Source organism: Macrotis lagotis, chromosome 4, assembly GCF_037893015.1.
Source record: "Macrotis lagotis isolate mMagLag1 chromosome 4, bilby.v1.9.chrom.fasta, whole genome shotgun sequence".
Taxonomy (NCBI): domain Eukaryota; kingdom Metazoa; phylum Chordata; class Mammalia; order Peramelemorphia; family Peramelidae; genus Macrotis; species Macrotis lagotis.
Window position 1 is genome coordinate 100,191,600 of NC_133661.1, and position 23,109 is coordinate 100,214,708.

At 33.8% G+C, this 23,109-nt stretch overlaps 1 protein-coding gene across 1 annotated transcript in view; it reads right to left on the reverse strand.

The window, feature by feature from the left end:
• The window catches only part of NHLRC2 (NHL repeat containing 2), a 63,158-nt gene that overhangs the window by 32,382 nt on the left and 7,667 nt on the right, over positions 1 to 23,109 (reverse strand). The window contains exon 3 of the mRNA XM_074233643.1: positions 1,706 to 2,161. Coding sequence (XP_074089744.1) covers positions 1,706 to 2,161 — 456 coding nt within the window. The remainder of the gene's footprint in view (positions 1 to 1,705; positions 2,162 to 23,109) is intronic.

The window sequence follows — 23,109 nt, forward strand, 5'->3', positions numbered from 1 at the left end:
TGGGGTTTATGAAGTATCCAAGTTATTTTATCTTATTTTTTAATAACAAGGGTTTTTAGAAAAAATGAATTAAAGTTATCTTTTTCCTGTCTTTGATACAGACACAGCAAGTTCCTTCCCAAGGAACTTTCAAAATGAAATCTTTTGTAAGTATTCTTGAGTTTTCTTATTGTCTTAGATTTGAAACACATTTTCAGGGTAACTAACAGACTTAGTTCTTCCAAAGTAAAAGATAAGCCTTCAAATGAAGACAAAGACTTTTTGCTTTAGTCATGACAAGGGCTTTTGCATTTGAGTAAGAAAAAAAATGAATGAAAGAGGGCTCTCTCTCTCTCTTTTAAATTTAAATTTAATTGCTCAACATCACACAGCTAGGTAATTATTAAGTGTCTGAGGCCGGATTTGAACTCAGGTACTCCTGACTCCAGTAGGGTGCTCTATCCACTGCGCCACCTAGCTACCCCAAGAACTGTCTCTTAAGAGCACAGGCCAATTGATTCTATTCTCATGGTCCTAACTCTTTTGGACTTCTGCACTGATTGCTGTGTTCTCTGGAACGACACTGATACTCTGCAAGTATGGAATAAATGATTTAAAGCTTACATGGAATCATTTTCTCTCCTTAGCAATAGATCCTAAATTTTCACATACGTAAGTTCTGGTACTATGTAGTATATTTTGAAAACTTTTTGAAACATCAGGATTTAAATTATAGAGCAGATATTGACTATTTTGAATATTAACAATTCTAAGAAGTTGTTCATTTGAAATTATTAATCCTACCTGTGGTTACATGAATTGAGATTGGAAAAAAAAAATAAGAAATGACCAAAGAGATAGTGACCTTATATTGATATAACAAATTACTATGGAATGGATAAAAAGATTTGCTATTAATATTGAATAGCTTAACTGAAAAGCTGACAAATTATAAAATGAGCAAATGCAAATATTATTACTTTATTAGTGATAGAATGGAAAAACTCCTGTTTCCCTTGACTAATAATCAAGAAATAACAACAATCAACAGGCATTGATTAAGCAACTATTATGTGCAAGACACTGTCAATTCTCTAGATTTTCCATACCTTATAATCTAAATATGAAGTTCCAGATTTCAATATAACTTTCCAATAAGATAAAATAGTATTTTAAAGGAGTGCTATAATCCATATTATAATCTAAATGTGAAATTCCAGATTCTATTATAATTATTCTAACAAGATAAAACAGCTATTTTAATAGCAAAGTGAAATAATCTTTTTATTTATATTGTTTCTAGTTCTTTTTTTGGGAGGGAAGGCAATGAGGGTTATATAGACTCATACAGTTAGTGTGTTTAAGGCCAGATTTAACTTAGGTCCTCCCTATTTCAGGGCTGGTGCTTTAGCTAGCTGCCCCTTTGTTTATTTCTATTAAAAAAAAATTATTTTTGGAAACTATACTACCATTGAATTATGAGTGAATTTAAAATGCAAATGTGTTTTATAATGACCAACCATTATTACATCACACTGATGTTGCAGCATGATTTTTACTACCTTCATTAAATTCATGTTACACTGGATTAATAATTTCATGCGAGAAATTTAAATTCTTTTATTATAATACCTAGGAATTATTTTAATTCATAATTTTCACTATCAATCATCTCACTTTCATAGTTCATATAAAAACACAAAATCATATTTTAAGCAGATTTTACCTCCAATGCTGTGCTGGATTTGTCCATTTTTTTTGACAACCAAAATTCTGTGATGACCAGTGTCCGCAATCACTAATCTATCAGTTACATCATCCACTGTTACTTTGCCAGGAAAAAGTAAAGGAGAGGGTGGCAAAGAATCTCTATAAAGTTTTATTCCAATTTTATTATCTTTAATCTGTCCTCTGTCTTTGTAGTACTTTAAAGCCATTGAAGTAAATAGAAACAATTTTTCTCTGTGCCCTTCCCCAATCAAAGAAAAAAGTATGTTTCCACGGGGTCCAAGTATGACCAGGGTTGGCCAACAGGAGACTTCCAGATCTTGCCAAAGGAAAGCATCCGCATCATTAACCACAGGATGGGTGATATTATAGCGGAGAACAGCACTTTTAATATTGTCCAGAACCTTTTCATTTGGAAATTTAGCTGAATGAACACCAATAATGAGAAGGCCATCTGAAAAATGTAAAAAGAAAAAGCAAAACATTATGTTATATTGTCTGAACATAACTTCTCATACTTTTAAAAGGACCAGTGTTTTACTGAGTGAAAAAATACTATTAGTCAAAACCAGAAATAAAGTAAAAGCTTGAATGATCTGTTGACACTGTATTAATGTATTAATTAATTTAACAAACCTAAAATGTATGTATACATCATCATATTTGAAAATAAAGAAGCTATTTATATGTATGCATCTAAAAGTGCACATAATAAAAATTATTATTCTATAAAAAAGAAATCCAGGAAGATAAAAGACTTATGTAGCATATACTATAGGAAAAAATTTCAGTCTAATGTTAAAAGCCTTACTTGTTATATGCCCTTTGTATGTCATTGGAAATGGTATGATTCTCTGAAAAGCCAACAATAATTCTAGATTAGGTAAATAAATCTTGTTCCAAAAATGATTTATAATATCCCTTTGATTTTTCTGAAGGGAATTAAATTTTGAAATTTCCCCTCCATTTAGAAATTCTTTTAATCCCTTGGAAACACTGCAACTAGTACCAGAACACATTCTTTATAAAACTCAAACTTAAATTAGGTTATTTTGAATTTATTGTCATTTTGCTTTTAAATTTTCAATTCCCAAATCTTTATACTCTGCCAAGCATTATAAATGAGTAAGATCTATTTGACCAAAATATTTTCTTGATGCAAACTTCTGAATTTGTTTTGACTGTCATGATAATTAAAGCATACTTTCCTTTATTTAGATAAGATAGCTGAAAAAAAACACCCAAATTTAGGAATAGAGTTTTCTATTATGTAACTGATATAGTATGTCAACTAAGCATAGGAAAAATGGAGATGTTAGGTTGGATTCATGAGTGTATATACCTCTTTGTATACATTTAATACTATCTTTTAAAAGAATAGTTGCTGGAAAAATTCTTAAGTTCATTAAAAAAAAGCAATTCCCGTGGCTAAAAATCTTTAATATTTTGAAACTATTATTTTATTTTTTTAAACTGGTACTTGAAAAACCTATCATTTAAAAATGAAGTGCACAAGTCTTTGCCATTTTTTAGATCAAGAAAGATATTAAAAATATTTTTCATTCACAGAACCAAAACATGTTAAGCTTCCGTTATAATAGAACTCCATTAAACATCTTGTTTACAGATATCAAAGGATATATTATCATCACAGTAATCTTTCTAGAATAAAATCAAAAGATTTCTCAAGATCTCAAAATAATCTTATATATATATATATATACACACACAATCAGTTATTTCTTTTAATTTAAGAAATTACTTTTTATACCATTAGCAAAAGTAAAAAAGCTAAAATATTAGTATTATTATTATACAATTTCTAGTCTTGAAAATAATTCAATAAGCCCTATCTTTATTCCATGATTTTTTTTGAAGACAAAAATTTAAATAACTCATACAGCCTGTTTAGAGTGAATTCTACTCTCTAGCCTAACTGAGATATACACCAGAATATGCACTAGAATAACAAAAAGGAGCTCATATAGGAATATTTAGTTACACAGTTCTTAAGTTATGTGTTTTTTTATGCAAATAATTTTTATTACAAAAAAAATCACTAAAACTTTTTTTTTCCCAGCCCAACAAGGAATAATGTGTTCTTTATTGGCAGTGGAAAATATTGTTTCCATTAATTCCACCTAGAGAAATTAAGAAGTATCAAACCTTACAATTTAAAACTATATGAGGGGAATGGCTAGGTGGTGCAGTGGATAGAGCACTGGCTCTGGAGTCAAGAGTACCTAAGTTCAACTCCTGCCTCAGACACTTAATAATTACCTAGCTGTGTGGCCTTGGGCAAGCCACTTAACCCCATGGCCTTGCAAAAACCTAAAGAGAGAGAGAGAGAGAGAGAGAGAGAGAGAGAGAGAGAGAGAGAGAGAGAGAGAGAACAAGAGAGAGAGAGAGAGAGAGAGAAAACGAGAACAATGAGGGACCCTAAAATTATTGTCTGAATACATGAAAGGAAAAAGAAAACTCTACATTTCATTAATTATAGATGAGAAAGAAATTGAGAAATTTCACAATGAATTTTAATGATCTGGAAATATAGTTATCATCAACTTATTTTTGAAATTCAGGCTATGCATGGCATTTTCTTTTTCACTGGGTAAGTTTAATATACAAAGATATAGCTGTGTATTTCTACCATTTAGGAAACTTTTGAAATTTATTCTCTTTAAGCACTTGTTTACTGAACACTAAAAATTCCCAATGAAGTTTTTTCTAAGACAACACTTTACGTTTATCATATTGAATTTCTTAAAAGATTCAGTTCAATGCTCGAGCCTGTCTGTCAAGATTCTTTTGGATCATTGGGCTGGTGATATTTACAAATTTTATGAACATAATACTTAAGCCATCATCAAAGTTCTACACTGTCTTAAATTAGAACATATTATGCAGATAGTCAACTAATTAGCTAACCACAGAATATGAAACTGAATTATTATGCCAAAATTTTTATTTGCTTAGAGAACATTCTAATAACATTTCAAATCATTCCACAAGCAAATCACAAACTTCAAAAGAAAAGAACTAGTTATAAATGTGCGAATATATATCCATTTATATAAAGTAGATAAATAGAAACAGAACATTTGAAAATATTTTTAAAGCAGAATATCATATAAATAAAAGTATAAGGAGAAAAATACTATTGTCTGCTCTAAAGTTTATGCTAGCAATACTTTGAGTATAACATTTATGAATATAAAAAAGAATTGCACTGTTGTACTAAGATGCTTTTTTCTAAAAGAGTTTTGACAGTCATAATATTAAATATCTGAGTTAAAATGGCAAATTGATTTAATTTTTTTATTGTAGAAAGTGTAGTTTGGTTTGAAAAATCTTTGTTTTTCGATAAGAAACTTTCTTACCTCTAACAAGATTCATAAGAATATGTACTTTTTTGATATGCTCTTTTAGCATTAACATCTATTTTGAAATTAAGGGGCTAGGTAAATTAATAAGAAATAAATCATTCTCAATACAACTTGTAATCATGCATACAAGGCACAGTGGTAAACCCTGCATAATTAAATTATTTTAGAGAGGGTCTTTTGTTTCAAAAGCTGGCTCCATTTTTAATTTAGGAAAATGAGAATATGCAAATATCAAAGAAGTTAGTATAGAGTAATTATGACAAATAGGAGATAAAACAAAACAGGAAAGCCAATGTAAGGAAGCCAAGATAGAAAAGAAAATATTTAGGAGCACATCATGAACTTTTTGATGTTAATCTCACAGAAATTAACCAAATGCTTCCACAAATCCTAACTTGATGCTGCTATTAAAAATAATACTTTGATACTTTGCTATAACCATGAGATTTTTTTCCCAAGAAACATAGGGTCACTGTATACAAAATGTAAACTCTATGAGGGGAAAGACTCATTTGTACACACACACACACACACACACACACACACACACACACACTTGCATAATTTCTCAAATGCAATTCTCTACCTCTACTTAATGCTTGGTCACAGAGAACATTTTTTGCTGTATGTGTTTCCTTGTTAGATCCTCTCTCATTTGACATTTGTTACTGGGAAGATGACTACAAAATTCTGTGATTATATATATATATATATATATTAAGTAATCTTTCACAATCTTAATTTACGTATAGATATGTAATAGAGGTAATGTTTAGGAGAACCTCTGCAGAGGCTTTTATTATGAATCAAATGCTTTTTTTGTAATCCACAAATTATAAGCACAGCTAAATTTTCTATTCTCTATACTTTTCAGTCAACAGTGAGAAAATTAAGGTTTGCAAAGTGCTTTGTATACATTATCTCAGTTAATCCTTATAACAACAGCTCTAAGGTGGCTAGGTAGAGATGGGATTCAAATATGCTATCTCTAATCTCTAAGCAAAAGTATTTTCCATTACCCCATGTGCCCTAGGTTGGATAGAGATGGACTTGATTTAGATAAGATTCTTGGCTAAAGAATATCACTTTGGACTGGCCTGGAAATGCTTGCCAGAATCAGATTAAGAATGCAGATTGAACAGTAAGAGGAAACTGAGGGAAGAGGCAACAGTGGAACAATCAAAGGGTCATTTTCTCCTTCAAATCCTTCTGACTGTGTGACCTTGGGGATGGTTCTGAGTCAAGTATTTACTCCCCACTTCATGGACAAAGTGTTTATCAGTCCTAAAGTATTATATGAATTGAAGTTCCTGAATACAAAACCCAATAGTAATCAGTATGTTTAGGTTCTAGTCCTAGAATCTGTTACTTTTCTAGTCATTTCCTTCCTCTAAAATTTACTTTTCTCATTAAATCAAGGCTATAATGACCAGCCCTGACTCTCTCACAGGGCTATTGTAAGGCTCCAAAAAAGACAAGGCACGTCACAGCTCTGTTAAAGGAGATTTAGTCTAACAATCCCTTCATTTTATAAATGAGAAATTAAAGCCAGATGACTTCTCCCTCAGTGCTAGGGTCCTCCTCAACATTACCTTGCATGTTCTGGCGGTTAGGTGTTTTTAATCTACATATTGGTGTGTGTATAAGTTGTCTCTCTTAAACTGTAAACTCCTCAAGCACAGGCACAGCCCTAGCTGTTCTTCTGTCCTCAGCGCCCAGCAGTGTCTGGCATACAGTTGGTCCTTCATAAATGCTTACTGATCAGCCTAACAAGAACATTTACAGAGCACTTATTAGGTACCAGGCATTGTACTTCACAATTATCTCACAATAGTTCTGAGAGGCAGATGCTGTTATTATCCCCATTTTACAGATGAGAAAATTGAGGCAAACAGACTTAACAGGGTTACACAGGTAAGAAGTGCCTGAGGGCAGGTTTGAATTCAGGTATTCTTGTCTGAAGCCCCAGTGCTTTCTCCACTGAGCCACAAGCCCCCTGCTACTTGTATAACCCCCTAATACTAAACTGCTGTTTCAATTGGCGATGGAGTGAGCACTCTCAGGATGGTCCAAGCCATCAGGTAACACTTGCCCTAGGTGGCTACTTAGCCTTACTCGCGTCTAAAACATTTATATATGCTGTATTTGTTTCTTCAGAAAGTCTTCTCTAACTCTTTGGAGTCCCATTGAAATCATGTTTTCTAGAATCCCCCTCATCATACCTCTAACGATGTGCTAAGGTGGAAAGAATGCTGATTTTGAACCATGAATTTCTGAGTTTGAGTTCTAAGTTCTGATATTAAGTCTTTGATCTTTTCCTTGTTTCCTCATATATATAAAATAGGGGAGTATAAAATTTATCCAACCTGTGCTTCAGAGTTGATGTGAGGATCAACCAAAAAACAATTTAATTTACTTCAGCACTTCAGGGGTCTATGATTTCAGTCTGTGAGAAAACTCCTTCCAGAAATGTCCACTGCAACCTGCTTTTTCTACACCTTAATAGATATTTATTACGAGTCAAATGCTTTTTTTATAATCCACAAATTATAAACACAGCTAGAACTTCTATTCTCTACACTTTTCAGAGAAGTGCAATGGCAACAAAACAAACAAACAAGACCCCCCCCCCCAATTGGTGAATTATGCTAGGTTGGTTCTTGGACAAATGGCACCACACTTCAAGACCTTTTGGCTTAGGAAGATTTGTTAAACTTGTGCTCCATGGGCAATGGGAAGGAGAAAAGAAAGTTTGATCCATCTAACGAGGCTCTTGGCCATATGTCACATGTTTTGTGACATATTACAGGTAGAAAAGTGGGTTTAGAGATCAAAGTTTGGAAGTCAGCAAGTAAGAGGTGGTGGAAAGAGGCAAGATATTTATCTTTAGGCAGATAAAATAAAAATTGAATCAATTTTTAAAAAGGTACAAAAAGAAGTACAAATGTTTGAACAATGGACCTAGAAAATACTGTCAAAATCAGAAAATTGATCTTCAAAGTATGGAGTACAAAGTCCAGAAAATCTGTTGAGTATTACCATAATATTCCCATTTGAAAAACAATTTTAATTTACTTGTCATCATGATCAATTGAGCATTTTTAGATTATTTATTCAACTTGTCAGCACCTTAAAGGGAAAATGACATGAAAAATGTTTGGCTTGTTTTTTTAAATATATAATTATGGTTCAGTAGCACTATTAATAAAGTATCAGGGAAGCTAATGTCTAAGCCCAGGAGTAGAACCTTTAAGTTCTTAAAAATTATTTGAGAATAAAAGCTGGTTGTCAGGATTGGTCAGTTTCCTCCTAAATATATCTTCTTCAGAAGATATCTTTTTATTTTTTCTTTTTTTTAATAGGATTTTGCAAGGCAAATGGGGTTAAATGGCTTGCCCAAGGCCACACAGCTAGGTAATTATTAAATGCCTGAGGCCGCATTTGAACTCAGGTACTCCTGACTCCAGGGCCAGTTCTCTATCCACTGCGCCACCTAGCTGCCCCCCAGAAGATATCTTAATAATCTTTGTGAAACTGAACCATGGATTTTATACTATATTAACAATTAAAAATGGAATTTTCAAAGGGGGCATACAATGAATATAAAAATCAAACTGATCTCCCTAATCTCTGACCATATCACAAACATCATACCTCTGCACCTTTGGTTATGCAGTTTTTTCCCTGGGATACTTTCCTTATATCTAAATTTTATTTTTCCTTCAGTCAAGTTTAAATTCTGTTTCCATTAAATCTACCTTGATCATAATGATTTTTCTAAAGAGTTGCAGTACTTCTATCTATACTGTTCATCTGAAATTCAGCATTTAGAATAATAACTTATAGTCTCAAACAAATTGATTGCACGTAAAGGTACATTAGAAAATTAATTCAACCACACATTTTATTGAATGCTTTGTGTGGTCATTACTGGGTATGTGGAGGAAGAATATTGTTTGTCCACCATTTTCGAAGAGAACCATGACATCAGGAAAATGATGTTATGACTTGCAAGTGAATTGGATTTAATTGAGGGAGGACTGTGCAAAGTCACCAACCTCAATATCCCCTCCAGAACCATCTTGGGGTCTAGCAGCAAGATACAGAACATGACTACTAGAGATGCCCAGATGCAGTAGGAGACCTTGTTTTCCAGATCTCAGTATGATTGAACCAAAGTCCATTCAGTGATAAAGGATAGGTTAAAAATGAGGCAAAGAATGATCTCTTTTATCTAATCAAGAAAAAAATCAGTTTGGGTGGGGAAGACCCTCACCAAAACAGAAACAAATGCTTTTTACATTAATTCTGAGCTATCAGGAACCAAAGGATGCTTGCAGTGGGACCTGTTGTTGGCCAATCAAAGAGAGCCTGAGAGTTTTGGGTTTAAAGTATGGTCCTTTAGAAGGAATATAAAAGTATTGACAAACGGTCAAAGGATATGCAAAGGCAATTTACACATGAGGAAATCAAAGCAATCCATAGTCATATGAAAAACTGCTCTAAATCACTAATTATTAGAGAAATGCAAATTAAAACATCTCTGAATTACCACCTCACACCTCTTAGACTGGCCAAAACGACCAGAAAGGACAATGATCAATGTTGGAAGGGATGTGGGAAATCTAAGACACTAATACATTGTTGGTGGAGCCATGAACTCATCCAACCTTTCTAGAGAGCAATTTGGAATCATGCCCAAAAGGCACAAAAAATGTGCATACCCTTTGATCCAGCAATACCATTACTGGGTCTATACTCTGAAGAGATTATGAAAAAGGGTAAAAACATCACCTGTACAAAAATGTTCATAGCAGCTCTCTTTGTGGTGGCAAAGAAATGGTAACTGAGGGAATGTCCATCAATTGGGGAAATGGCTTAACAAACTGTGGTATATGTATGTCACAGAACACTATTATTCTATTAGAAACCAGGAGGGATGGGAATTCAGGGAAGCCTAGAAGGATTTGCATGAACTGATGCTGAGTGAGATGAGCAGAACCAGAAGAACACTGTACACCCTAACAGCAACATAGGAGTGAAGATCAACCTTAATGGACTTGCTCATACCAACAGAGCAACAATCAATTTTGAGATATCTACGATGGAGAATGTCGTCTGTATCATGAGAAAGAATTGTGGAGTTTGAACAAAGACCAAAGATTTTCTATGTACCTTTAATTTAATTTTTAAAAAATTGTCCTATTATGTAATTCTGCTATATCTCATACTATATGTTTCTTCCTTAAGGATATGATTTTTCCCTCTCATCACATTCAACTTAGATCAGTGCATACTATGGGAATGATGTAAAAACTAACAAACTGCCTTTTGGGGGGGGGGTAGAGAAGCAAGATTGGGGCAAAAATTGTAAAACTGAAAATAAAACCTTTCTAAAATTAAAAAAAAAATAATGGTCTCCAAAAAAAAAAAAGAACATAACAGCATTTTTCTCTATAATTTAGCTAGGGAAACAAAACTGAACAATGACCATGATACTTTGATTAACACAACTTTTGGGAATAAAATGAGTTAATAGTTAAAATTGAAAAGGAACTAATAATGCCTCTCTCAAGGACAAACTAGGCTAAAGACATTCTCCTTGTAGGATGAGAGTTCTAATCAGAAAAGTATCACTATTTTTAGCTTCTTCACTGAACTATGGCTTATACTCAAAAATGGCAGGGAACAAGAGCCTAAGTCTCTCCTGTAAGGAAAACATTATTGTGCCAAAGTAAAGAAGAAGGCATAAGTTTGTTTAAAAGTGTCATGGAGAAGATCTCAGTCAAAAAAGGATCCCCTCTAAATGATAAAGTACTCCAGATTTTCCTATTTGAAGACAGAATTATGCATTTAGCATTTTGAGCCCCCCAAATACTGTCAAGCCTCCAAAATATCTTTCATCACTTAAAAAACATTTAATTTACCAATCCTCAGTCAAGTATGAAGAATACCTATAATCTGTACTATCATATGAAACTAGATGGACAACACAGAAGATTTATTCTATTAAGGAAAAAAATAAAAATAAAAAACAAAACTCTCTTTGTCCTAAGCTATTTTTTTCTTCTTTTTCCTTTCAAACTTCTTATTCTCCAAGAAACCTGGTTTCCTCCAAAAGATAGTGTATCCTTGGTTACTTTTCAAATACTGCAAACTACCCATGAACCAGGAAAAGTATTAGTCTTATTCTTGGCTCCTCAATGCCACTTTTAGCTTGTTTCACCATCACCAAGAAATTCACTTCCTTTAAGGTAGTATACCATTCCTCTGTATCACTCATTCTAGATGCTTGTTGTTATACTGGTGTATTTGTTGTATATACTGGTTTCCAGATTACTTTCCCCATGTTCTCAAGGGCTTCAAGACTCAATCTTCTCTTCACTCACTCCAGATTTAATCTTCAAACTTGGGTACTTCAATATCATGTTAAAAATCTCTTAAACATGATGTTTTTTAATATTCTCAACTGTGACGAACCAAATCTGCCATTAGAAGGATCATATCTTTGATTTCACCTTGACTGATAAGTGGGCTAAAACTTATCTGGTTCTGAATTGATATTCACTTTCCCAATTATTATTTTGACTTTCAATTTCTCCATTTGCTTGTCTTCATAATTATGTTTTTCACTCTCCCTAGGAGCTCCTATCCCAATAATCCTCTCTGACCAGTCCATTTGCCTTTTTTAGCCTTTTCAAAGACTTCACCCTATAGCTGACCAGTTCAACCATACAGTATACCATTCTCTTCCTTTGCATCTCTTACCCCCATTATCCTACAACCATTTTACACATTGCCAAACCCCAACTGAGTTACCTCTACTATCTATTTTCTCAATTTTTACTTGTTATCAAATGAAACTGGAGAAAGTCACACGAAGTTTCCAACTCATTAAGTTCAGCACAAATTCATGTTTTTGAAGCACATTTGAATCTTTGTTATTTCATGGAATTCTTTTCATTCTTCCCTGACACTGAAATTCACTACAGTGGTAATTCCAAATGTTCTCGATTCACAAGTTCCCTATAGCACTGATTCTCCCTCTGCCTCTTTTTTTTTTGGCAAGGAAAATGGGGTTAAGCGGCTTGCCCAAGGCTACACAGCTAGGTAATTATTAAGTGTCTGAGATCAGATTTGAACCCAGGTACTTGTACTCCTGACTCCAAGAACAGTGCTTTATCCACTACGCCACCTAGCTGCCCCCCTCTGCCTCTTTAGTAGAGAACATGGCTCCACACTTCATGGAAAAAATTAGTAGCTGTGAACTCCCTTCTTTTTTTTTTGTTTGTTTTCTGGTTTTTGCAAGGCAGTGGGGTCAAAGTGACTTGCCCAAGGTCATGCAATTAGCTAATTATTAAGTGCCTGAGGCAGAATTTGAACTCAGGACCTCCTGACTCCAGGGCCAGTGCTCTATCCACTACACCACTTAGCTGCCCTTTTGGTTCTTTATTTTTTTTTTACTTTTTAAAAGTTTTTTTTTTGCAAGGCAATGAGGTTAAGTGACTTGTCCAAGGTCTCACAGCTAGCTGCCCCTTGCTCTCTCTATTCTCAAACTACCTTGCAGTTATCTCTCTAAATGTAGTGTGTTACCTAATAGAAAGTTCTCTGACAACAGGATTGGTTCTTTTTGACTTTGTATTCCCAGCACCTACCTAATCTAGTAACTTGGGTAGTAGACACAATAAATCTTAATGAATTAAAATCTTTATATATTTTAATTGTTTATGGTCAAAATAGTAATAATGTAATGAATTTATGGTCAAAATAGTAATAATGTAGTAAACTTATGGTCAAAATAGTAATACAAAATAAAGAATAAGGATACAAGATTAAGAAGAATGCTTCACAGAAGGAAAGGATAAGAGGAAGAATAGATTAAAAGAGGGATTGGTCTTAAGCAAAACAAATCTAAGAATGCATACATAAAAATATTTATAGCAGGTTTTTTTTTTGTGATGGCAAAGAATTGGAAAAATGAAGGGGTAGCCATCAATTGGGAAATGGTTGAACAAGTTATGGTATATGAATGAGCTGGAATATATTATGATATAAAAAATGACAAAGGGGATGGTTTCAGAGAAATATGGGAAGACTTCAATGGGTAAAATCAGAGTGAAGTGAGCAGAAACAAGATATAATAACAATACTGCAAAGATAAACAACTTGAAAGACTTGGGAACTCTATTCAACAAAATGATCAATGATGATTCCAGAGGACTCAAGATGAACCATACTCCCTACCTATGGTCAATAACTTTTTTGCAAATTTGATAATCAAGAAAGTTATATATTGTTGATGAAAAAAGTATACAGGTTAATGGATTTAAATCAAGGAAAAAAAGATGGATTGTCAAATACAAGAATTTGACAAAAATGATACTGGGTTCTTATTTCAAAATAAGTTTTTATTGATGTCTTTTGTTTTTTATGTTACTGTAAAAAAAATAAACTTTCCCCTCCCAGAGAACCATGCTATAACAAATAGTATTTTTTAAGACAGAAAAAAAGAGGAAAACCAGCATAACTGTTTGATAGATTAAAAAAAAGTCTTAAAATATATGCAATGTACAATTGTAGATGTTCCACCTCTGCCAGGGGATGAGATGGGATGTCTTCTTCACACCATCCTTGTTCTTTAAAATTTTGCGACCAAAATTTTGTTTTTGGGTGGATTATTCTATTCAAATTCTTGTATATTGTTTTGTTGGCTCTGCTTACTTCATTCTAAATCATTTCATGCAAATCTTTCCATGCTTCTCTATATTCATCACATTTATCACTTCTTATCCCACAGCAATTTGTATATCAAAACATGCTTAGCCATTTACTTACTGATGGGTACCTACTTTTTTCCCTCCAGCCCTTTACTATCACAATACATTGAATTTCAATTTTACTTGCAGTTTAAAGTTTTCAGTAAACTGGCTAAATTTTATATAGCATTTCAACTTTTCTATTTTATGTATCTGCTTCAGAATTGTAAAAATCTGAAATGGCATGGAATCATTTAAGAAAAAAAAGATGGATAGAATAAATATGCTCCTGAAAAATCAAATTTTAAGAATTATTCTATAGAGTAAAAGGGAGCAGAACAAAGATATAGTAAGAACAATATTGTAAAGATAAACAACAAATTAGTTTTCATCATGAATTGCAGATAAATTGTTTTTGGAAAAGTGGGGTCTGGGAACTAGTCCCAAGTCAGGAGGTTACAGGAGTGGTAATAGAAAAGTGATTTCAGTGACAGGGAGGCAGAGAAGCAAAGAGGTTGTCATCACTGTTATTTTTAGCTTTCTTTTTTCCTGTAGCTGAAACAACAATTAAAAAATTATTCTTATTTCCTCCAACTGTAAAAGGAAAAGGGGAGGATAGAAAGAAGAAGAAGAAGTCACAGAGGAGAAAGAAATGGAAATATCTTCAGTTTTCTGTTTTAGTGGGGCTATTCAAGGCCTCCTCAACCTACTCATTAATTCAGAACAGGTCTTAGAAGAGAAGTTACCAATACCGTGGTATTTTTTCTCACATACCATAAGAGAAGACTTGCATTTTTCAAATTTTCGCATCCTTCCCACAAAAAAACTCTCTATATTTTAGAAATTAATTATTATGTATTAAATTTAATCTGAAATATCTTTATCTTGTTTATGTTATTTAATAAAAATATTTGTCATGTTTGGTTACTTTATATAGATTACCTGCATTTACTCAGCAGTTAGAAAAGTAATTATTCAATATTAGCATTCAACTTCTATTCCATAGCACTTTTCTTTAAACCATTTAATTAATCATTCTTCCTATCCAAAATGCAAGATATTTTTAGTTATATGTTGTTAAATCTATCCAATTTAAATACTTACAGATATACACATTTTTGTTCTTGTAAAAACATGAATAAATTGCATTTAGTAAACTATTTTATTCCTCTCTCAATAGTTGATATGCTAAATGTGGGATTGAGGTAATCCTATAGAATTTTTGTATCTTTATTGTATACCAAAAAATAAGTATTTTTTTGGTAACTGGAGAGCATAAAAAAAAGTAGGTATAGGCCAGTTTGGTATAAATATGTGTTGAATTATTATTAGTGCAATGATACATGTAACTCAAAAAAAATCTTTTAACAATGGAACCATTCAATACAATAATTCAGCTTTTATTTGGTGAGTAGTGCTCCTAATATTTATAATTTCCTTTTATCCCCACTGTAAAGATGATTGTGGCTAATCATTACAGTATATGCATAGCTTTAAAGCTTTACTGTACAGAGAAGGGATGTTAGCTATAAAGTTAATACTTGTATAGGCTATTTTTGAATTAATAAGTACTTCCTCACACAGCTGACCATTTTTGGCTTACTGGTAACATGAACTGAATATTCACTGGAATTTTAAAAGCCTGGGGAATGCCACTTCAAGAACAGAAATAGCATCACTGCAGATAAGAACAAAGACATATCAGATAATCAAGTGAAAAAGCATTTTGATGCAAATTTTATTTATTAGAAACCCATTAAAGTTACACATGATAAACTCTAGGTGTCTCTGCTTCTGTTAATATAAATCTGTAATCCTCTCATCATTAGAAAGATAACTATTACACTTTCTAGCTCCAATCAATTTAGGCTCTATACCACATTACTGAAATACTGAGAAGTCAAACCTACAAATATTGAATGCTACAAATATCAGGGCTGGTATTAGGAAAAGAGGAATACTGTGATTTAGGTGCTGAACTCAAAAAAACAAGGAAAGAAAGGAAAAACCTGAGAACTGGTAGATAATTAGGACCAGATATAGAGAAGATGATATAATTGAAGTGAATGTCAAGGGAAGTTACTATATGAAAACGGCAGAAGAATGATCTAGCAGTGAAAAAATAAAAATTTCTCTTTTTCCTTCTTAGACCCATATATCAAGGTATATGAGAGAAGGTACACATAAAACTACACAGGGTGGCCCAGGATAATTGGTGTTCTTGGGGAAGGCAAAATGGAAAGAGCATGGTGTCTGAGATGAAAGGAGGTTTATTAACGGGGGTGGGGCAGTGTTTGAGCAAACAGCATAGAAGTTTGGGGAGGTAGATAGGGCTGAAGTAGGAAGTACTAATATTAAAAAAAAAGAATTTCCAATAGGTAGTCACTGACTGAATCATAATTAATAAATTTGATAGCATTAGGATGAAAATATTATTCAACTAGTTTCCCACCTATTGTGTATCCTGAAATGAAAGGAAGACAATGCCCCTGGATTTTCTCTCAAATAATGGGAAAGAATGGGTATCAGAACGAGTATATTTTTCTTATTCCAAGATGGAATCCTCTGAATAGGCTAGTGTTTGACTCCTTTTTGAAACTGGTGTCTGAGATTTACTACTCAGTTGATGCTCTGGTGCTCGGCAGTCTTATAGATGATAATTTCACACACTGGTCCTGTTTGGAATCCTAATAGTAAGCTCAATGATAATGTAGAACTGAAGCAAGGTTGATTTTTCTTATCCATCCCTAAAAAGCAATGGTTTATTAGGACCAAGAAGAAAAAGTCTATTTCCATGAAAAATCTCCAAACACTATGACCCAAGGCTTTTCTTCTTGAGAATACTCAGTTCCCTTCTATCAATGTGCATATGGTGCAAACCTCAGACTATGATCAATTTCCTTTGAAAGCTATCCAAATTATTGATGCACAACCTAAAATGTGGTATCCAGGCTTGAAATGTTAATTCTATACAAAACTACTAAAATGTAATGATGTAATAGAATCAAAGTTGTACATCAGGAAGAATGAATTCATCTGTTATTTTCATGTGCTTTTTGACTTATCTCCTCACTAGACTATAAGATCTATAAGGGTAGTGATTATGTTGAGCTTCATCATTGTTTATCTATCGCTTAGTAGAGTACAGGTACATGTGAGATTTTACTTAATGTTTGCTGAATGGCTGAGATAAAAGGTGTTTGTAAAATGTCTCGTGAACACCTAGGGGTTCCTCCTTAAAGATGTTATTTCTATCATTTATTTTCATCAGTACATTTTAAAATTTTGACATTATAAGCAATGCTATATACAACTGTGTATCCTGCTTTTGTGAAGGAAACAAAATGGATTATCTTCCTGAATCTCTTTTTTTGGGACCAAACTTGTATTTTATAATTTCACAACATCCATTTCTTTTTTTTTTTAAATTTACTTTCACATTACTACAATAATTTTGTTGTAAAAGTAAACATAATCCCCCCCTCCCAAAGATAGGGAAACCTTAAGAAAAATAAAGTGAGAGGGAAAAAGTATACTTCAGTCTGTTAGGTATCAATGGCTCTGTCTCTGGGATGGCTTGCATTCTTTATCATAAGTTCATCAGAGAAGTTGCTTCAATCATTTCCCACAGTTGCTAATGTTAATTGTATTTCCCTCTATTTTATTCCTTCCCACTCCCATTTATTCTATTCTTTCTCTCCTTTCACACTGACCCTCCTCAGAAGGGGGTTGTGTCTGATTCCTCTCTCCCATGATATTCCTTTTCTTCTACCACCTACACCTCCCTCCCCTCCCCCTGTCTCCCTTCCCTTTCCTTTCCTTTTTCCTCTAGGGTAAGATAGATTTCCTTACTCTATTGAATGTGTATATTATTTCCTGTCTGAGCCACTTACAATGAAAATGAGGGCTCACTTATTCCCCCTCACCTCCCCCACTTCCACTACATTGCAAAAGTTTTCTCCCAGTACATTCCTTTTTCACCCATTGACTCCATATCTTTATAATATATCATACTTTTATATTCCCTCTCTATGCTTTAACTGAGTCTTGTACCTGGAGATCAAATTTTCTTTTCAGTGCCGGTCATTTCAACAGGAAAGTTTGAAAGCTCCCTGTTTCATTAAATCTTTTCCCCTGAAGGAGGATGTTCAGTTTTGCCAGGTAGTTGCTTCTTGGTTGTAATCCAAGCTCTTTTGCCTTCTGGAATATCATATTCCAAGTCCTATGACCCCTTAATGTAGGTGCTGTGAAATCCTGTGTAATCCTGACTGTAGTGCCATGATTTCTATTTTACCCTCTGCTTCTAGGACTCAGGGCAATTTTCCTATAGAAATACTTGAAAATGAAGTCTAGGCTGTTTTTCTGGTCATGACTTTTCAGGTAGCCCAGTAATTTTTAAATTATCTTTCCTGGATCTGTTTTCTAGGTCAGTTCTTTTTCCTAATGAGATATTTCACATTTTCTTCTAGTTTTTCATTCTTTTGGTTTTGCTCTATTGTTTCTTGATTTCTCACAAAGCTTTCTTTAGTTCCATTATATATCTGAAGAAGTTATTTTCTCCAGAAAGCTTTTTAGTCTTCTTTTCCAATTGGCCAATTCTGCTTTTTAAGACAATCTTCTCTTCACTGACCTTTTGAACTGTTTTTTCCATTTTACCTAAGCTGTTTTGAAGATATTATTTTCTTTGGTAATTTTTTTTATCTCCATCACCAAGCTACTGACTTGATTTTCATGATTTTCCTGCATTGCTCTCATTTATCTTCCCAATTTTTCTGCTACCTCTCTCATTTGCTTTTCAGTCTTTTTTGAGCCCTTCCATACCAATTCCTATTTTTCTTTGAGGCTTTGGATTCGAAGCTTTAACTTTGTCATCTTCTGAGTGTGTGTGTGTTTTGAGCCTCCATGGGACCAAAGTAATTTTTTTTTATGGTCAGATTCTTTTTCTTCTGTTGGTTTCTCATTTCCTCAGTCTGTGACCTGATTTTAATGTACTTCCAAAGCTTTGGGGGTTTTTTGGGACCTCCCCACCAAGATCTTAATTCATCCAATGTCTTATGAAAGCTCTGACTGCTCACCTGGTCTGTGTTCTGATCTGTGGATGATCACAGGCACTCCTCTTTACCCTGGAGCTGTGAGGAAGGTCCCTTGCTCTGCTATGGCGATGGGGGGCCCCAGACTGGACCCTGCATCTGAGTATGCCCCAGGAATAGCAGAGAGACCTCTGTAGTCTCTCCCCACCCCTCAGTGGACTGAGCATACTGGAAGCAGTTGCTGGGTGGCTCCACAAGTTCCTGGGTGGTACTGTGCTGAGGTCTGCACTGACCTGGATTCTGAGCTTACTCTTGTGCAGCAGTTTTCCCACCTTCGAAGTTGCCCTTGGCAATCCCTGGGCTGAGAGGTCTAGGAAAATGTCCCTAGGGACACCTAGGCGCTCAAGTTGTTTCCTAGAAGTTGGAGCTGGTTTCCCCTGGCAAGGTGCAGCTGTGGCTTGGGCTGTGCTGCGGCTCTTTCCAACCCCAGTGAAATAGACCTTTCCCACACATATTTCAAGTTGTCTTGGGCCAAAAAATTGTTTCACTCAGTCTTTCTGTGGGTTCTTCCTCTCTAGAATTTGGTTAGAGTCATAATTTTATGGCATTTGGAGTGGTCTGGGGAAGAGCTTCTGGGAATTCCTGCCTCTACACTGCCATCTTCGCTCTGCACCTCCACATCCCACAACATTCATTTTCAAATGTTTTTTGTGGTTTTCTTTCCATTTACATTATTGGAATCACTGTGTACAATCTTCTTGGCCCTATTTCACATTACATCAATTCATGTCAGCTTTTGCATACTTTTTGAGATTCACTGTTTCTTACAGCACAGAAATAATCCATCACACAATTGGTTAAGACATTCTTCAGTTCAGCTCTTTGCTACCACAAGAAGTGCTGCAACAAATATTTTGGTGTCATATGGGGGCTTTCTGTCAATGACTTCATTGGGGTATATGCCTAGGAGTGGAATGTATGAGGCAAACATAGCCACATTGCCTTTAGCCACTTTATTTGCAAAATTCCAAATTGCTTTCCATAATCAATATATAGAATCATTAGCTTCGTCAATTGCTGTTCATGCCCTTCTACCATCTCTCCAACATCACTTATACCCTTCTTCTGTCATCTTTGCCAATTTGTTGAATGTGGAGTGTTATATCAAGGTTTATGATTTGCATTTTTCTTATTAGTGATTTGGAGCATTCTTTCATATGGCTGTAACTAGTTTGTAATTCTTTTGAAAACTTCTTATCCTTTGATCACTTCTCTACTGGGCAATGGCTTTTGGTCTTAAATATTTTTATTAGTTGTCTACATAACTTGAATAACTAAACCCTAAAGGAGATATTTCATACAAAGATTTTTTTTCTCTAGTTAATCATTTCCTTATTTCGGATGCATTAATATGTGTATGTTGTGTGTTTGTTTATGCAAAAGCTTATTATGGCTAGAAATATTTCTTCCTTATTCCTTCTTTCTCAGAGTTGCTTTCTTTTTTAAAGATCCAGGAATGGCACCATAGTCAATAAAAAGTCTTTCCTGAATCCCCCAACAATTAGTGCCCTACCTTGTATTTAACTTCTTTTTGTGTTTATGAAGTAACTTTATTACATTTGTATCTATATTTTTATGTGAACTTGTTCTCTCCTCCATCAGAATATAAGTTCAATGCAAATAGAAATTATTTCATTCTTAACACTCATAACACTAGTATCTATAAAAATGTACGTTACATTTTGTTGATGATGTTCCATCATTTCTGTCATGTCTGACTCCACTGACTCCATTTGGGGTTTTCCTGACAAAGATACTGGAATGGTTTGTCATTTTTTTCTTCAGCTCATTTTACATGAGGAAATGGAGGCAAACAAGGTAAAATGACTTGTCCAGGGTCATACAATGACTGAGGCCACATTTGAACTGAGGAAGATGAGCTCTTCCTAGCATTCTCTCCACTGAGGCACCTAGCTGTATCTGTTGATTGCATAGTAGATCCTTAATCCTTGCAGATCGACTTTCTTTTTCATGTAATCAAAAATTATCTAGTTTATTGCTTTCCCCCCTTGTTTAGTTACTAATTTATCTTCTACACATAGCTATGAAAACATATGATTTGCTTTTCTTCTAATTTATGATTTTTAATATTCAGGTTACATAACCATTTTGAATTTGTTAAGGAATATGAAGGTAGAATAGACTGGCTTGAGTCTAAATTCTTCCAGACTTCTTTCTAGTTTTATCAAGGGAATTCTTTACTAAGTAATTTATATTTTCGAGTTAATCAAATACCAAGGTAACTGAATTCCATTATTTCTGATTCTTCCTTATCTATTCCACTAATATAGACTAAGAAACAAAGCATTTGTAAAATGTCTAGTAAACATCTGCTGAAGTTTCAATAATGATTACTGATTGACAAGTTGGTATTTCAAGATATAATCTATTAGAGATAAAAAAAAATTCTGATATTTGCTTAAGAGTAATTATAGTGTGAAATGGATTCCTCGGATGGTCAAATAAAATTATGACTTTAATACACGAAGAACTAGGAAGTGGTTTGAATAAGTTATCAGTTACCTTTTTTTTTTAAAAAAAATCAGTTATCCTTTAAGCAAAAATTCACCTGAGATTTCCCCATAAAAGCTATCTTCCCCTATTTTGACAAAGTATAATCATGGTTACATATTCCAAACTGATATGAAACCAACATAAAAGCAGTTCCTAATTGTTTCTGCCAATCTTCTCGTTTCTAAACTTACAAATTGTCCTTCATTTTTTTATGTAAATTTTACTTTCCATTACATTCCACATTCAATGCTTTCTTAAGTCTTATAAACTTCCTTTCTTTATTCTCCTCAGTTAACTAAAACCTACTTGAAATCAGTCAATTAATCAAGGAGGTTTTATTACAGCTTATTACAAACCTGGCTCTAGAATCAAGTAATTGTTCTAGTACCTCAAGGTACTCACATCAATTTGGGGAAACTTGTACATATGCAAATATTTTTAAAATGTACAAAATTATTTTGAAGAGGAGGCACTAGGACCAAGCAGAGGTATCAGAAAAGGTCTCATGTATGAGGCAGTACAAGCTAAGCCTTGAATAAAAAAATCAAGGATTGTAAGAGGTAGAGATAAGGAAGGTGTGCATCACAGGCAAAACAAACAGTTTGGACAATTACAGGAATAAAAAAACCATCCAGGATACATAAAGAACAGCCTGTGCAAAAGTAGAGAGACAGGAGATGGACTGTTGATTGTAAGGAACAGTAAGAAGGATGGTTTTGACATCAAGTATACAAAGGAGGATAATGCAAAAACTCTGAAAGGTAGGTTGTAGCCAGGTTGCAAATGGCTTTAAATGCCAAACAGAGGAGTTTGTTTTTGATCCTAGATGTAATGGGGAGTTCCATTAAAAATAAATTAGAATTTTTTTTTCTGAATTATCTTTTTATCAGTCAAGAAATCTGAAGAAAAATCTGACAGTAGAAGTTTAAAATAAGCAACTTATAGGAAGGACTCTGGGATCAGTAAAGAGGGAAATAATTTCTTTTATATATATATATGAATGAAATATTGTATAGACGTTTAAAGATGATTCTTAAGGAACTTTAAAATTCCAAATCACCAAAGAAAGACGAAAACTACATTTCATAAAGAATTAGTTATTTTTAGAATTGGAAGAGCCCTTATAAATCATCCAATCTAACCCACAATTTACAGATGATAGATTTATCCCAGTCATAAAGCTAGTTAGTAGTATAGCATAGCCAAAGGTACAACTCTCATTTCTTTTTCTCTCTCTCTTTTTTTTAGTTTTTTTTGCAAGGCAATGGGGTTAAGTGACTTGCCCAATGTCATACAGCTAGGTAATTATTAAGTGTCTGCGGTCAAATTTGAACTCAGGTCCTCTGGACTGCAGAGTTGGTGCTCTATTCACTGTGCCACCTAGCTGCCCCCAGAGCTCTCATTTCTAAATGGAGTCCAACTTCTTTCCATTACTATTAATCACAAAATAGAATGCATTACAATACATACATAGTCTACATAATTCAATTAATGAAAGTTTTACTGTACCAGCTACTTTTCCTTTTGGTACATTCCCTCCAATTTGCCTACTACTCACATTCTCTCTTTCCTCTATTCTGTGAGGTTTCCTGAACTATTTTGTTTGTTGCTGAACATCTATTCACAAGTCAGGGCAGATCATCACATTAGGAAATA